General features: G+C 46.4%; 1 protein-coding gene across 21 annotated transcripts in view; it reads right to left on the bottom strand.

Annotated features, from left to right (window-relative positions):
- Positions 1-17,666, bottom strand: part of KMT2C (lysine methyltransferase 2C) — a 269,634-nt gene that overhangs the window by 13,810 nt on the left and 238,158 nt on the right. For 12 of the 21 annotated variants that reach the window (XM_059711394.1, XM_059711398.1, XM_059711411.1 and 9 more), the window contains 10 exons: positions 15,490-17,175; positions 9,399-9,611; positions 8,626-8,790; positions 6,972-7,113; positions 6,698-6,845; positions 5,571-5,749; positions 5,277-5,413; positions 4,153-4,402; positions 2,532-2,671; positions 2,032-2,139 (listed from right to left, as the gene is read on the bottom strand). In XM_059711394.1, coding sequence (XP_059567377.1) covers positions 2,032-2,139; positions 2,532-2,671; positions 4,153-4,402; positions 5,277-5,413; positions 5,571-5,749; positions 6,698-6,845; positions 6,972-7,113; positions 8,626-8,790; positions 9,399-9,611; positions 15,490-17,175 — 3,168 coding nt within the window. The remainder of the gene's footprint in view (positions 1-2,031; positions 2,140-2,531; positions 2,672-4,152; positions 4,403-5,276; positions 5,414-5,570; positions 5,750-6,697; positions 6,846-6,971; positions 7,114-8,625; positions 8,791-9,398; positions 9,612-15,489; positions 17,176-17,666) is intronic. The other 9 variants (XM_059711406.1, XM_059711409.1, XM_059711415.1 and 6 more) reach the window with 7 other exon arrangements.

The following is a 17,666-nucleotide window of genomic DNA, read 5'->3' as shown; positions in this document are numbered from 1 at the left end:
AGTGTTACTGCATGAGGGAAAGCTGTCCTCCATGCAAATGACTGAAAATACATTGTCCACCATACAGATGGCCAACAGGAAAAGATGCTCAATGTCAATAATCATCAGGGAACCCCAAATTAAAACCAGAATGAGATATCACCTCACACCTGTCAGAATGACTATCATCGAGAAATGAACAAACAAAAAACAGAAAGAAATGAACAAATGCCCCAGCCGGTTTGGCTCAGTGGATAGAGTGTCAGCCTGTGGACTGAAGGGTCCCGAGTTCGAGTCCGGTCAAGGGCTCATACCTCAGTTGGGTTGCAGGCTCCTCCCTGGCCCGGGCCCTGGTCAAGGGTTTGTGCAGGAGGCAACCAATCAATGTGTTTCTCTCACATCAATGTTTATTTCTGTCTTTCCCTCTTTCTTTTACTCTCTCTAAAAATCAATGGGAAAATATCCTCGGGTGAGGATTAAAAAGTAAAAATAAAAAAAAGAAAGAAATGAACAAACAACAAGTGCTGGCAAGGAGGTAGAGAAAAGGGAACCCTCGTGCACTTGGTGAGAATGCAGACTGTGTAGTCACTGTGGGAAACAGTATGGGGCCCGGCCAGCAGGCCTCAGTGGCTGATCATCAACCTATGATGGTCAAGGTTCAATTCCCAGTCAGGGCACATGCCCAGGTTACAGCCTTGATCCCCAGTAGGGGGTGTGCACGAGGCAGCCAATCAATGATTCTCTCTTATCACTGATGTTTCTCTCTCTTTCTTCTTCTCTGAAATCAGAAAAATATATATTTTTAAAAATACCTACAATTTCCACATTTAAAAATTAATATTGAGGAAAATGCAAGTCACCTATATTTTAAAAAACACAGCAGTATGGAAGTTTCTTAAAAAAATGAAAAATAGAACTACTATATGACCTAGCAATTCCATTCTGGGTGTTCAGCAGAAGAAATCCAAAACACTAATTTGAAAAGATATACGCACCCCCACATTCGTTGCAGCATTATTCACAATAGCCAAGATACAGAATCAACCTAAATGCCCATCAATAGACAAATGGATAAAGAAATGTGGTATATAATACTCAGCCATAAAAAGAATGAAATCGTGCCATTTGCAACAATATGGATGGACCTAGAGGGTATTACGCTAAGTGAAATAGGTCAGATAAAGACAAATACTGTATGACTCACTTACATATGGAATCTTTAAAGAAACAAAATAAATGAACAAAACAAAAACAGAGACCAAACTGATGGTCACCAGATGGGAGAGTTTGGGGTATGAGCAAAAAAAGGTAAAAGGAATTTAAGTAATATAAATTGCCAGATATAAAAATAACTGTGGAAATGTAAAGTACACCATGGGGAATATAGTCAGTAATATTGCAGTAATTATATATGGTGCCAGATGGGTATATAACTTATTGGGGGAATCACTTCATAAGGTATTTGAATCTATCTGTACAGTGTATACCTGAAAGTAATAGAATTCTGCATGTCAAATGTAATTAAAAATAAGTTTAAAAGTAAAAAATAATAACAATAAAAACAGATACAATGTTCTAGAAAAACAAATGTTTGCATCAACTACACACAGATACACTTAAATTATACAAAATCAAATGAAGTAGACCATTTCCACCAAGTTAGAAGCAAAACAGTTTCTTCCCAAAATACACGAGGAGACTTAAATTGTGTTTGTGAACAGGTTTTCCAATTGGGATAAGATCAATAAAAATAATATTTTATAGTTGTAATTAAGATATGTGTAACTAAGTAAGTAAAATTAAACATTTTAATATTAGTGTTTCATTCAATTCTGAACTTTCAAGACATAATTCAAGCTTATCCACTCGTCAAATAACTTATCGAATCTGAAATGGCAACATGGACAGAGAGTTGTTGGAACTGCTCTCAACCTGAGCAGCAGCGGCTTAGATTCCTCCACCGGAGCTCTGGGAACTGTTCATGCACTGACGTGTCCCCAGGACACAGAAGTCACTCACTGCGCATTGATTAATTAAAACTACTGGTTTTACCTTGCTTTCTGAGATTTTTGCTTGTACAGTCGATGAGTAAAGAATGAAGCAGTTATTACTACAAAAGACAATGTCCTTCTCCACTCTGCTGGAGCTCTCGCAGGAATCCTGAAAAGCAAAGAGAAGTGTGTGGGGGTCTCAACACGTCATAATTTAATAAAACAAGATCGATGTGCTGTTGGTTTTATCCTGTGTTAAAGTGAAGCAGCTTCCTATCTTACAAGTAAAAGATGACTGCGTGTCTATTTAGCATAATAATTTAACCAGAGAAAATGAATTTATGAAAATAAACTTTACTATCTACATTCCATTCCCATTTAAATGTGTTTTCATAATATCCAGCATTAAGTCTGCTGTAGCTATTTGGTTTTAAGTCTGTCAAATATACGCCAAGGCTGCTCCCAGGAGTGTGTGTCCCATGGAGTCACCATGGGGGACGACCAAACAAAGGGGCAGAGCCCTGCTCAGGACACGCCCATGGAGAAGGAAAGTCCAAGTACCTTGCTCACAAAGGCCAGGTCTCTGAGAGACTTCCGCACCCCGCCGCCAAGAACCACCACTTTGCAGTGACAACACCACCGTGTTCTAAGTGCCTCGCTCTCTGAGATTCCATGACCAGCATCCTTGTATCCAGAAAGACCTGAAGGCAAGAGCTTCGTCAGTGATGAAATAACCAATAACACAAAGTGGTAACAGTGTAAAACTGTGCTCCACCAACTTATTACAATGGCTCATTTAACTGACCTATATGATTCTTTATCTATAATAATAATAGAGGAATATGCAAATTGTCTGGGACGCCATCACAGTAACAGCAACGACCAACCAGCAGGCTCAGTGGGACAACCAGGCCAGCCGGGGGGTTAGCAAGGGATGACCAAACGACTGAACAGCAGGCTGCGTGGGGCGATCAGGCCGGCAGGAGGGGCAGTTGGGGGTGACCAGGCTGGCAGGGGAAGGGGGGGGGGCAGTTAGGGGTGATCAGGCAGGCAGGCAGGCAGTTAGGAGCCAGCAGTCCCAGATTGTGAGAGGGATGTCCTACTGCTGGTTTAGGCCCGTTCCCCAAGATCAGGCCTAAACCAGCCGTCAGACGTCCCCTGAGGGGTCCCGGATTGGAGAGGGTGCAGGTTGGGCTGAGGGGAACCTCCCTTGCCCCCGTGCATGAATTTTGTGCACCGGGCCTCTAGCTAATTAATAAAATCTTATCTTCCAAGCAATGCATACTGGGTATCTATAATGTGCACGGCACCAGGGTACAAATAGAGGATCACGGCCATTCTCAAGCAGCTGGGAAGAGAATGCTGGTCGTCAGAGCAGGAAGGACCCACAGCACATCACCCTCCAGTCTAAGTGCACAGTGAGTCAGGGGAGAGATGTCACTTTTGCTTGAGGATTAAGATGATACAAAAACGTTTTGTGAGAGATGAAGAGATACGTGTATGAGAGTCTTAAATACAAATGGACAAAGAGGGATGAGCAAAGTTCCAGGGCCAAGATAAAAATGACAGGACTCACGTAGGGCATGGCAGCAGGAAGCAAGAAGCGGGGAAAATGGGGTGCCAGGAACAGCTAGAGCTAAGAGTTCAAAACCCAACCCAGGCAACTCTGTCGGAGCTCAGAGATGAGGTCGAGGACGCTGCTGGGCCTAATGGCAGCATAAGGATAAAAACAGGCCAGAACCAACTGAAAAGGGGCGGAAGCAGAGTGAGGAGGAGACCAGACCACGGGCAGGAGGGGAGAGGTCTGGGGCAGGCCCCCTGCAGACGATGCAGGGGAAGCGAGGGGGAGTGGTGATGGGAGGAAAGAACAAGTAGAGCTGCCAGCCCTCTAGGCACAGGTGAAGCTGGCAGGGGTGGGACAGGAGGTCTGGGCGTGCGAAGATCAAAGCTGCTTCTGGGTAACTGCCCTAATGCTTCCTGGTTGGCAGCACATCATACACACCCCAGCACCACAGGCCAAATCACCCTGCAGAAGACAGAACATGCCCAGGGCCTAATTCACTGAGCCACACACACCAACTAGCTACCTGTTATTGTTAAAAATTAAAGTGAAATTTTAAAGAGAATAAGCATAACTTCTGAATGCAGAATGAATCTAAAGTGAAAATGGAAACCAGCTCACCATTGCTTGTTGGTGGAAATGGTACATGGGGCGGCTTCAGCCGGTAAGAGCTTGCTAATCTGGGAGGGTTCGCAGATCCTGGTGGAGGCCCACGAAGAAATAAATGCTGTCGATACTCCAAACCTGGGTTTACTCTGTGGCTATTGATCAAACCCACGGATGGACCGTCTGGAGCATTACTAACCTCATAGCTGTTAGGAATTCGGACGTGAAGAAGGTTGGAAAACGCAGCCACAACGCTGCTGATGTTCTAAAACACAAAGGTAAGCGAGGACAGGTCACCCACCCAGTGCCTCCCTGGCGATGCTCCTACTTAGGAGACATGCTGTTTGCATGACACACACCCTGCAACAAACCGAGCAGCTGCTATTTCCACACAGGGCCTCATGGAAAACCCTGCTTTAATGGACCAGATTCTAAGTTAAGTTTTCATAAACAGAAGTGCTCCTGCAGGGACTCCCGATGGTAAAGAGCACGAAACACTTTAGATAACTTAGGACTGGACAGTGTAGTGCCGGGACACACCAGGGGGACGAGCCAGATGGCACCTGCTTCACAGCTGCTCAGACGTCTCGGGCGCGGACTCTGTCCAGCTCGGGGCACCAGGCTGAAGCGTCCCGAGAACACAGGGTCTCGTGACCACCAGAATGTCACGCCCTGAGACTAGGTTGGGCAGCAATGAAATGTCCTCGGAGAATTAAGAGTTAAGAAACAACTCAGCAATTCACTCCTGTTTGATACAAGCAGCTGCCACCTGAACAAGGTTTATATCTTGCTTCCGTAAAATTGTACTGTTCATAGCTGTTTTTCACTGCTTCATTTTCTATGTGTAAACAGTTATCAAAAGGTTTCACTGTAAAGAGTTCTCTAAAGTACACATCCTTTAATTAAAAAATGAGAACTCTAAATTCCTTCTGCCCTTTTGAACCTGGACTTAGGCTCAGACCAACCTAATGCATGATTGCAGTATTCCAAGCAGCCAGGTGTCTAAGTGACGACGCACCCTAACCCAACCTTCCTCCTTTATCCTCTGGGACCTGTGATACCACTTCATGCAAAGCCGCCTGTTACAGCTTTAAATACGGGACACGTGCTGGGATGCTGAGAACCCACGTGAGCTTTACCTCAGCAGCTGCTGGATGCAGAGTGATGGCCACAGATATTAGACCCGACCTGGGGCCGTTTGGTGAAGAACCGAAAGGTGGTGAGAACAAGAAAGTGCCGGGCTCAGTTTTAATGTCATTCCGTCTAGACTCAGAACCTGAAAGCGGGGGGGGGGGGGGGGGGGGGGGGACGAAAAAGGAAGGGAGGGAGGGAGGGAGACAGGGAAGACCGAATGTTAATGATTTTCAAAACCAAAATGTGAGCTTTAGTAGATCAGCACACTGCCAGAAAAGGCCAGGCGAGGTCTCTCCTACCTTTGCCGGCGCTGCTGGGAAGAATCGGAATGATGGGCGACGGCACAGGCTCCGGGGGCTCCTCCTTGACCAAGGACAAATCAGGGTATCTGCTCACTTCCACCCCCACCACGCTTTCAGGAGAGGATGAGGGGACAAAGCTGTCAGGACTGTCCCGGTCAGCACTGTGGTCCTGCATCCTACAAGAAAAATCAATGCGACACATCAATGTGGGCCCTTCCACCAGAGGGACCGTGAGGTTCTCTGGACATGGCAGTGGCATGAGAAGCTAGAGGTTGCCAAGGAAAATGGGATTGGAGGACAAGTGTGGTCTCAGGCTAAAGAGTGTGGGACACCCCATGAACCCCACTCCTCCCCCGGGAGATGCTGCCATGCTAAAGGAGACCCAAGCACAGCTTGTGGACTGAGTCCCTGGGGAAGCCGGCACGGGTGGTCTGCTGACCGGGGTACCCCCGCACACTAGAGGCCACCGCCCCCAGCTGCTCTCGAGTCAGACTTCGATTTCTGGCAGAGGCACAGGAGGAAAAGGAGACCTGGGTTCTCAATCTGAACCAGTCACTTCTCCGCTTTGGTCCACAGCTGCCTCATTAATAAAGTAAGAGGCTTAGACTAAATGATGTCTCATCAAGTAGAAGGTAGTTATCAAATCTTCCAAGGGAGACAGAAGGACCTGATGAAGCACGGAAGCACCTACAGCCCCCAGTTAGATTCCTGGGACTAAAGAACTGACACAAAGAAGTCACAAAACTGCACAGGAAAGTCCTGAAATAAGCACCTCTGATGCCTGTGACTTGTCTTCTACTTTAGACTCTGCGAGCATCAATAATCCAAATCAATCACATTCACAGCTTATAAAGGACAATGACCTTGTAAAATATTTTACATGGAAATTCCCTTTGTCTTAATGTCTATCTGAGTATTATGAGATTTCAACAATTCACAAACCAATTTTGTTTAATAGCAAGAATGCTTTATAAACTTCAAATTCTGAAGAAAATTATTCACCAAATTTTGCCCCTTAAATGTTTTTACAGGGTATTCCTACAGACATCATTATACATACATACATACATACATTACACAAATATGGAATAACTACAAAATACTGTGAAAAAAAGAACTACTACCTTAACTCCTCCTGGTTGTTGTGAGGTGGTGTGGGCAGTGACGCTGGCACATCGACGGTCTTTGGGCCTTGAGCAATGGCTCTGGCCAGCAAGTCGTCCTGCGGTCGGAACGGCAGATGGAATGGTTTAGGTCCGAGGCTTTTGGTAACTGGAAAAGCAAACACAACCATGAATACATTTAGTCAGAACTGCTGAGTGGGAAGACCACCACAACCTTCCCCGTCCGCTGGCAAAGGCACACTCCTCAAGGGGTCCCAGCGAGGCCCCATCATACCTTCGTGGCTCACTAACACTCCGGCTTTTCCAGCAAGCTCTTCAGTTGTCGCAAAGCCATTTGCCATCTTCTGACAGGCCATAGGAGGTGGTGTAGGAGGAAGAGAGGCAGGGGGTGTTGGAGGATTACTTAAATTATTCTGCTGCAGGAGACCAAAAAATTTTAAATTACATGCTACTGAGCAAATAAGCCATGACCTTGTAAAATATAGTTCTGTGAATTCTTAGCACATGGGAGCAAGGCTACAGAAATGTGATCAAGGTGCCTCTTCCTCCCTAACTCACACCAAGAAAAAAAATAAGTGTCCAAGCCACGAGGCTTTCTAGTGGGACAAACACTCACGACAGCGTGAGCATGTTCTCCTTCACTTACTTGGCCCAGCCTGAGCGCTCAGCTTTGACAGCAAGAAGCAAATTTACACCTGATCCAATCCTATACAACTCCTTTCAAGCTGTAGCCAGTGAAGGACAGTTTTAAAATTCAAGCAATACATTGTAGAAAGTTCTCAAAAATTCCTTTATTAAATTCTCATTAAGATATGCCCCAGTTCTATAAAAAATTGAGAATTTGTGGCCCTAATTCTATCATTGCAACTCACATCCTAGATATTAGAATCTGGATTGTCCAAAATCTCTAAGCAAAAGCAGGAGCAATAATACTAAAATGACTGAGTCATTCACAAATGTAGTTCCTCCTCCAAACATTTCTCCCTGCTTCACCTTTGTCACCAATTTGTCATTTACTTTTGATTGTGGGAATCTACCAATAACAACATGCAAATCAAGGGCAAGGTGAAATGCTAATCTGACAGAGACCAAGGGTTTCATGAAGACGCAGTTGTGCTGGAGAACAGCTTGCAGCAGACAGAAGGCATTTACGAGAGGCAGGCCAGCTCTAGCTGAAGAGAAAGCCAACACCAGCAGAAATGAGCATCACCGGGAACAGGCTGAACAGTAAAGTGAGAAGAGAAGTCCTCAGGAAAACAGGCGATACTCTCAAATATTGTTGCAAAAAAGATTTGTTTTTGCAGAAGTTAGATGTAAAACGAAGAGTGTCTAATGAGGCTTTTATAAAACTTGGTGTAAAAGATAAACCTGATTAGGTTTGATATTTTAGTAGTCTAAGAATTAATGCATAATTGCAATTAGTACCTAATTAAATAAAATACATTTAAAAATATTTTTCATTTAATTTTTCAGGGTAAATTCCTAACTATAGTTTTAATCCTCATTATTTACTATTAACTTAGATTTGTTTTAAGAGTTAATAAAGGTTATAGGGAAATACATGATGGGACAAAAGTAGGTTGATAGTTGCTCGTGTGGAAAATAATTCAATAATAAGTAATAATACAATAATAAATTATTTTGCATACTCACAACTGTAAACCTATTTCTGCCCCACCCTGTGTTTTCTCCACCATGGAAATACACAATGGATATTTTTCACAATTTTTAATCTTTCCTCTACAAAAATCTCAAATGTTCACATCAGAAACACTTCACCAGATAATGTTAACCTTGTAGCTAAACTGAAGTTTAAATGAAACTTGGAAGATTAGATGTAAACTAGACGGAAAAAATGAGACAAGCTCTGCCAATGCTGCTACGTATCCAGCGAGGAAGCGAGGTGACACCTTGGCAAAGAAACATACCTTGTAGATCAACTGAGAATAGTAATCCGAAACCCCGTCAAGGGTAGCACTGCCAAAAGTTCCTAGAAGTCGATTCCCACTATTAAATTGGCCACTGCCATAAGGAAGAAAGTGCGCAAAGTTCACTCCAATGATTGGTTCCATTAGAGGGAGCAGAGAGAGCTGCTATTAAAAAACACATTTAAGAGTAATGTACACGGCAAACAAAACAGGGCGATTCTCAACTTTTCTAAGACCCGAGGCAACTTAGTCAAACAGGCTTGAGAAAAATAAGACTTAAAAATTTCAAGTAGCAAAATGCTGGAATAAATGAGAGACTGCTGAATCTTTAAGATCTACTTTAAAATAGGCTCCACTCTTGTCTGTTTTAGGGAGATGCTACCAGGCATCTAACAAGGAAACCACGTCCTTATCTTTGCTCAGCAAGAGCCACGGTGTGAACCAGGCCTGGTGCCCAGTAGCACCTCTCAGAGGCCACGCCCCACCTTGGTGACAATTACAAGGTCCGCAAGCAGCGCTGCCTGGGATAGACCAGCAGCTGCACGTCTGTGTGTTTAGACTCCCAGGTACTGTGGACAGAGTTCCCCTGCTGCTGAGCTGCTGAGCGGCTGCCCTGACAATGCATTTGTGCTGTGCTTTCGGGGCCAACAGGATAAGCTGCAGTTTTGCAAACAGGAACTCACTGGGCTCCTTGCTGAGATGTTTTATCCCTGTAACTCTCTACTTCAGGGCTAAAAATGCATTTGATGTTCTCGCATCCTTGAAAGGCTCACCTGCTTCAGGTGGGTAAAGGCGTCGCTGCTAGAACACACAGCCTGCTTCTCTTCCTCGTCCTTTCTCCTTTTCTTTGAGCGAGGAGCTGCCTTCTCCCCTGTCCTCTGGGTCCGTTTGCCCCGTGGTTTCTTGGTTTCACTTCCTCCATCTACTTTTGGCAGCTGGTTGTTACCACATCCAAAACCACCTTGCGTGTGAGCTCCCAGAGTTTGCTAATGTAATTGGAAAAGTTAAGAAGTAAGTGGACTGTTCACACATGGATTTGCAGTTCATACTAATCCCTGACACACATTCCTAACATGAGGAGTAAAATTCAGGAGGGGAGACAGTGGCATCGAATGCTCTCACTGTTTTCTGAAAATATCATCCCTTTCTTCAAACATTCTCAAGTGTGGAAGTCGGTGAGCTGCAAAGCTGGAGGTAAGAGCAGAACTCCTAAGTAGGCTCCTTTCTCTTCCAGAGGAAGCACTGCTACAGCCTGACTTGGAGCACAGCCGAGCCGTGCTGAGCCGGCGACAGGCCAGACCTCCAGTCCCTGCTGTGGCCTGCACACAGGGTCTGGCTGAGTGGTCCTGGGCTCCCCTGCGGCGTGGGTAAGTACAAGGCCAGCGGGACAATGGCAGGCTCCAGAGAAGCCTTACCTTGCCCACCTCTAGTTGAGAACTGGCCTCAGATCAATAAACAACAACACTGGGCATGTAGATCCGCTCCCAATCATGCATTTGACTCACTGCCTATTGCTGTTTACTTGGAGTCGATGAAAAAGAAGTTACGTGATAGCCAACAAACCTTTCTTTACTTTTGTCTTTATAATTAAGAAGTGAGAATAAATCAGTCCTTGAAGAGGTTTTAAAGTCAGTGCTATTGACACCTAAAAATACAGTTTTCTTTAGGGCCATTATTTCTAAATTTGCTATAGGCAACTATAGCTGCTGAACTTCTTTTAATGAATCTTTAAGGGTTTTGAAGATTATAGTTTCCAGATATAATCTAAATGGGTTAGAGCATGGACAGCACATTTTTCTGCAAAGCGCCACGTAGTGAACATCTTAGCCTCTGTGGGCCGTACAGCATCTGTCCCAACGATTCAGTTCTCGGCCCAATACTGCAAAGGCAGCCATGGATAATCCATAAATGACAACGTTGGCTGTGTCCCAATAAAACTTAAATTCATGGACACTGAACCTTGAATCTAGTGAGATTTTCACATGTTGAAAAATATTACTCATTAGATTTTTTTTCCAACCATTTAAAAATGTATAAACCATTCTGAGCTCCTACAAAGAAGAGGTGGAAGCAGGCTCAGGCTGCCCACCCACCTGGGCCGGATTCGAGGTTCTCAGAGGGCTATCACCGCCGCAGAGTGTGCATCACCTGGATGGGTTGGAAATGCATGTTTTCTGGCCCCACCCACACCTACTGAATCAGACACCTGGGAGTGAGGGCTCCAGGTGATTCTGATACATTAGTTTGGGGAACCTCAGTCCTAGAGCCGTTCTCTGCACATGTATAGGAATTTCCTGGGATCTTATGAGAACATATTGGTAGGTCTGTGTTGGGCATGTGATTCTGCATTTCTGAAAAGGCTCTGGGTGAGGTCACACTGCTGATCCCAAGGACTGAAGTCTGCAAAGCAAGTGCCTAAGATTGCTCACTGGCTTTTAAGAGACTAATATGTAATCGCTTGTGTAAGTGTGAGTGGGCCAGGCACAGATTATCTCTAATCCTCACAACCCCTTAGAAAGCTGATATTACTACATTTCAAAGAATACATTTAACTATAGAAGAACACAAACATCATCGGAAAGTACGCCTGAGATTAAAAAGTCAACGTTTTGCCTTAGCCGGTTTGGCTCAGTGGAGCGTTGGACTGCAGACTGAAGGGTCCTGGGTTCAATTCCAGTCAAGGACTTGTACCTTGGTTGCAGGCTCAATCCCAGCACTAGTCAAGGCGCATGTGGGAGGCAACCAATCAATGTGTCTCTCTCACATTGATGTTTCTCTCTGTCTCTCCCTCTCCCTTCCACTCTCTAAAAACCAATGGAAAAATATCCTCGGGTGAGGGTTAAAAAACGAAACTAACAAAAATAGTCAACATTTTAATGTATCTGTTTGCGATCTTTTATGGGTGCCTACATGTATTTTGTTAAAAATACAACAGATTGAAAAATAAAATAATTTTTAAAAAATACAACAGATTGCATTTTGCTTTCTTTTGTTTGGGTTGCTGCTTTTTAAACTTGACAGGTTCCCCAAGACACTGAACATTCTTTTTTTTTTTTTTTTTTAATTAAATCTTAATTGTTCAGATTATTACATTTGTTCCCTTTTTTTTCCCCCCATAACTCCCCTCCTCCCAGTTCCCGCCCCACCCTCCGCCCTCACTCCCCACCCACTGTCCTCATCCATAGGTGCACGATTTTTGTCCAGTCTCTTCCCACATCTCCCACACCCCTTTCCCCCCCAAGAATAGTCAGTCCATTCCCTTTCTATGTCCCTGATTCTATTATAATCAACAGTTCATTCTGTTCATCAGATTATTTATTCACTTGATTCTTAGATTCACTTGTTGATAGATGCATATTTGTTGTTCATAATTTGTATCTTTACCTTTTTCTTCCTCTTCCTCTTCTTAAAGGATACCTTTCAGCATTTCATATAATCCTGGTTTGGTGGTGATGAACTCCTTTAGCTTTTCCTTATCTGTGAAGCTCTTTATCTGACCTTCAATTCTGAATGATAGCTTTGCTGGATAAAGTAATCTTGGTTGTAGGTTCTTGGTATTCATCACTTTGAATATTTCTTGCCACTCCCTTCTGGCCTGCAAAGTTTCTGTTGAGAAATCAGCTGACAGTCGTATGGGTATTCCCTTGTAGGTAACTGAGTTTCTTTCTCTTGCTGTTTTTAAGATTCTCTCTTTATCTTTTGCTCTTGGCATTTTAATGATGATGTGTCTTGGTGTGGTCCTCTTTGGATTCCTTTTGTTTGGGGTTCTCCGCGCTTCTTGGACCTGTAAGTCCATTTCTTTCACCAGGTGGGGGAAGTTTTCTGTCATTATTTCTTCAAATAGGTTTTCAATATCTTGGTCTCTCTCATCTTCTGGCACCCCTATAATTCTGATGTTGGTACGCTTGAAGCTGTCCCAGAGGCTCCTTACACTATCCTCGCATTTTTGGATTCTTTTTTCATTTTGCTTTTCCGGTTGGATGTTTTTTGCTTCCTCGCATTTCAAATCATTGACTTGATTCTTGCGCTCCTCTGGTCTGCTGTCGGGCGTCTGTATAATATTCGTTATTTCAGTCCGTGTGTGCTTAATTTCTAGTTGGTTCCCCAATATAAGATCGAGGGTCTTATTAGTTTTCGTGTAGATCTCATTAAGTTTATCGGCAGCTTCTAAACAGTTCTTGAGAGACCTTAAAAGTGTGGTTCTGAACTCTATTTCTTCCATTGACAATTTTGTCCTGTTTCTTTGTCTCCGCATTTTGTTATGCTTCCTTGGTGCACCCCCTAGTGGTCTTTGTTATCAGTCTTATAGATAAATCTTGATTGTTGTAGCTAATTCCAGGGAGGGTTTGACCTCCAGGCCAAGTGGCAATGAGAATCAACTGTGTCAGCAGTGAGAGAACTTCTGTCCTCTAGGGAGGTGCTAATCTAGCCTTTGCCTGAGGCTATCCGGCAAATGCCTCTGTGCAGGGCGTGGGCAGGGCGGGTCGCACAGGATCAACAGGGTGGGCCAGAGAGAGCAGTTATGGCGGCTCTCAGTCCTGTCCCGAGGGGCTCTGCCTCTCTGAGTCCCAGCACCCGCTGCAAAGCTCGGAGAGAAAGCTGCACTCGCTCTGACCGAAGCCAGACAGTCCCGCTTCTCCCGTTTGAGTCTGGGTCCCTAAAGACTCGCCCGGATCTGGAGCTCAGAGTCTGCGACTCCCTCCCGATTGAAAACAACAACCGTGCCCTCCGCCGCCAGCCCGCTCCGCGCGCTCCGCACCTCAGAATTTGACTTCAGCACTGCGCCTCCTCTGAGTGTCCGTATGCGTTTCTCTTTCCTCCTAGTTGTAGGACTTCCACTCAGCCAGCGTTCCTGTGGTTCTGGGCGATGTCCGTTCCGTGTTCTAGTTTCACTTTTGAAGTAGTTGTTCAAAGCAGCAAACTCCGGCGTTAACCTATGCCGCCATCTTGGTTCTCCCCTATATGGCTTTTCTTGACTCTATGCCTGCCCCTGGTTAGAATGTTCTGGCACTGAACATTCTTACATAGCAAAATGAAATGGCTGCAGAAAACCCTGTATGTCATTCAGACTTTGAGACATTAAATAATGATTTAACCGATAGCTGCTATAGTGAGTCTAGGTTGTTTTTTTCCCCCTCTCTTTTTCTCTGTTAGTAGAGACAGGATCTTAGCTATTCATGTAGTTACATCTTTGCACATATTAGAATCTTACATCCCTGATGCCAGACTCCTAAATGTACAGTTGGTGGGTCAAAGGTATGAACCTTGTATAAAATATCACAAGCACTATTTGTGCTTTAGCTTCTGCAATCCTTGTGGCAACCCCATACAACAGGGGATGTAGGTCCTGTTTTCCAGGTGAGGAGACCAAGGTACAGAAAGGGTGCTTCCCAGGACGACAGCTGGGAAGCGCTGAGACACGGACCTCATCCAAATGGGAGTGGTGGGACCCCCACTCCGACGAGGAGGGTGCCCTCTCCTAATGCCAGCTGCCGAGGGGAACAGTGTGGAGCAGCACTGGGCCTACCCACCTACTGCCACCACGATGTTGCCTACATGGGACTTAAGTACATGAAGTTCTTCATCTGCAAAGTGGGGAAAATGATATGTCAGGACAAGTGCTCAGCATGGCCCAACGCCAGGAGTGTGGTCAGGACTCGTTACCCCTGTTAACAGTGTGCCTGCCCCTGCGACCCCCCCCCCCCCAGAACCCAAACATTTATACATACATGATTAATCTCACCCCTTTCTCTACCTGATTGCCATTACTAGGACTTCACTTCACTACCCGAGTGCTGACTCCTTGCTAAGCACGTGAGCAGGGGCTGCAAGATGTGTTTGAGAAAGGCGCCTGGAGAAGACGGTTCCAGAACTGAGTTCTCAAAGGAAAAAGACACTGGCTGGATATAAACGCCAAGGGGAGCTGCGGGCCACACAGCACGTGGGAGGGTGAGGACATAAGGGCACTCGGGCACTGCAAGAGTTCACTGTCCCGCGGGGCAGCGGGTAGCTGGAGACTGGGCATATCTGCTGGTGACAAAGAGGCTGAGAAAGTATTACCACTAACTGAAATTTACAAAAATTACATAGATCTATCGACTCAACAGCCACCCTCTCCTGAACAGTCAAACAAGAGAAAAGGAAGCCAACACTTGCCTATAGCTAGGCTCTGTACCACTAGATAATACTGTAAAAAATGGAAACGCAATGTGAGCAGCACTGTGGGAAAGCTTATGAATACACAGGAACGTACTACAGCTTCTGAAAGACAAAGAAGCAAAACTGTTCCTGTAACCCAGGAACCCCAGTTTGAGAACCATCTCATGGAAGTTCATTAAAATGCGGGGGCTGGAATCCTGTAAAGATGTATTTACACGGCCCTTTGTAAAAGCGAAAAATAAAAAACTAAAGCAAACCCAAAGAGCAAACTACTGATACATGAAACAGGACAAAGGTAAACTAGCACCTGTGTGTAGGGCTGCATTTGTATAGCATTGCGTGTTAATACATGCGACACGGGGGCTGCCTGAGAGGGAGCCCTGGTGTGTTTCAAAGGTCCATGGAAAACACACGCTTTCCCAGTAAGACACACATTTGCTTCTTCGCTTTAGTTAGAGCAGCCTGATGTGGGAAGAGATCAGCTGACAGGCCCAGGTTACATCTGAAAAGCGTCACCACGTCTCTGAGTTTTGAAAAACAAAGTATACACATCATTACTTAACATATATGTGTCTACATCAGAACATGGATCCATGAAGGCAAAGCCAAGAAAACACAGCGGTCCTGTCGAGCCGGCGTGAACACGGGCCTGCGCAGCACCCGCCGGGGGAACAGGAGACAGCGGCACGGGCGGGGCGCACTTACCGGTCCTCTGGCTGGGTTCTGCCTCTCCGCCGGCTTGCTGTCCTTCGTGCTGTTGTCTTGTGGGCAACAACTGCCTTCAGGTTTCTGGGTCACGAGGGCAGCGGCCTTCTTGTTTTTCAGCAGGTGCTTCAGAAGCTCATTGCCCACATCTCCTTTGGCAGCAGGGGGAGGGCTCTGCCCTGAGGAGATGGGACAGACCACAGCTGCGTCTCCTGCCTGACTCCCAGCCTGTCCCTCTGAGGGAGGCCCCTCGGGGCCTGGGCACTGCTGGGGCTCGGCCATCTCCGGCGTGACCTCTTCAACCGTGGCAGGAGTGCTCGCGGGCCGCGTGTCCGCCCCTGCAGTGGCGGACGTCTGCTGATGGGGGGTTCCTTGTGAGAACTCCTCGTGGGGCAGGCTGTTTTCCAGGTCTGTACACCGCTGGCCTGCGGCCGCGCTTACAACCGACGAGCCAGCTGCTTCCCCCGGCTCGGGCTCTCCTTGCAGAGGCAGCTCGCTGGGCGTGTGGACTGTGGGTGTGGAGGTAGTTTCAGAGACACTCGGGGTCGGGGGAGCAGTGATATCTGAGTGTGGAGTGGACGGTGCCTTGGTGGACTCCACGTCATCATCTTTCTTCTTTTTTCTTGTTCTTTTCTTCTTCCCCTTTTCCTCTGGGATGATATCAGAATACAGTTGAATGAGAGACTGGGCCGATCCGGGGTAACCTTGTCCATGGGTTAAGGCAGGGTCTTGGCCACAGGGGAGACTGCTGTTGGCTCCTGGCGATGCTGTGGGCAAGGCAGGTGTGAAAGGAGCCCTCACGGGGGACTGCTGGAAGCCAGCCCCGGGAAGACTGCTGTGCGCCTGCTTACCAGGGTGGAAGGTTGGGCTCCCGCCAGGAACTGACAACGAGTCGGGGACCAACGAGGGGGGTCCTAACTGTCTTCGCTCGTTGGTCTGCATGAAAGTTGGGGTGGGGGGTGAATTCACAGACCCTTGTGGCATGCTCTGCTGCTGCAAAACCTGGCCCACCTGCTGCTGCTGTTGAGGAGACTGCGGAAGGGGCCGTGGCGGCTGCAGGAAGTCACAAGGCAGGTCAGGGCCGTAGAATGGGGCCTGGGGCACGGCTGTCCTTGCGCTCAGCTCCGGACCGATCAGGCCGTGCTGCTCCAGCTCCATCCTCTGCTGCAGGGCTCGCTGACGGTCCACCTCCTGCATGAGCTGGATTCGCTGCCTCTCCTGCTGTTCTCGGAGACGCTCCTTCCGTTCCCGTTCTTGAAAACTTTCACTAAAGGGGTTGTTGTCATCAAACTCCACCCGTGGGGGCGGGCCGCTCTGTGGATTTGCATTGGGTGCTGTCCCTGGGGCTGATGTACATGTTTTCATTGGTAATTGGGCAACTGGAGGCTGGACCCGGGGAGGGTTGAGGGGGAGGTGAGCAGGGGCACTGGGAGGCTGCCATCCGGGTAAGCCAGGCATCCGTGCGGGGCTGGTGTGGCCAGGAATGACAGCTGAGTGCTGCAGTGGCTGGGCCACCAGGGGGAAGGTGGGCGGGCCCATGGCAGGTGGGGCAGCTCCGGGAATGGGGGGCGGCACCCTGGGCATGACAGCAGGTGGGGCCATTGCATGCTGCTGCTGCTGCTGCTGCTGCTGCTTGATCCGGTAATCCTCCATCAGCTCCGCGTGCTCCTTCTGCTGCTTCCGGATCTGCAAGAAGAGTTAAATCTCACTCATGGATGGTGCTGCAGGTGCCCAAGGGCTCTGGGGGTTATACCGAAAGCAGTTCGATCTTAATACAGGCAAACATATTTGGCTGAGGCAAAGGGCAAAATCACAAAAAGTTGGATTGATAAACATTAACTAAAGGTTGCCAATCTTTTTTAACAATAGAATTTTTCTATCATCTGTAAAATTTCTTTACTTATGAAATACCAAAAACAAATTTGAAACAATTTTCTGAAATGAATAGTAAGAAAACCTTACTGTGAAAGTCAAACTATTTAAACTGCACAAAACAATAAAAACGCCACAGGAATCATTAACTGCGACACCTTAGAAGTGACATTAGTACACAAGTTTAGAGTAACTGTGAGATTTAACTCAAATTTACCATTGAAACATGTTACAATTTCACTTCTTCAATATACAAAATGGCTCGACATGTTAGGATAACTACTGGCATGTGTTCCACACCCTCC

Source organism: Myotis daubentonii, chromosome 10 (assembly GCF_963259705.1).
Source record: "Myotis daubentonii chromosome 10, mMyoDau2.1, whole genome shotgun sequence".
NCBI lineage: Eukaryota > Metazoa > Chordata > Mammalia > Chiroptera > Vespertilionidae > Myotis > Myotis daubentonii.
The sequence above is the reverse complement of the archived record's forward strand: the minus strand, read 5'-3'. Positions and strand labels throughout refer to the sequence as shown.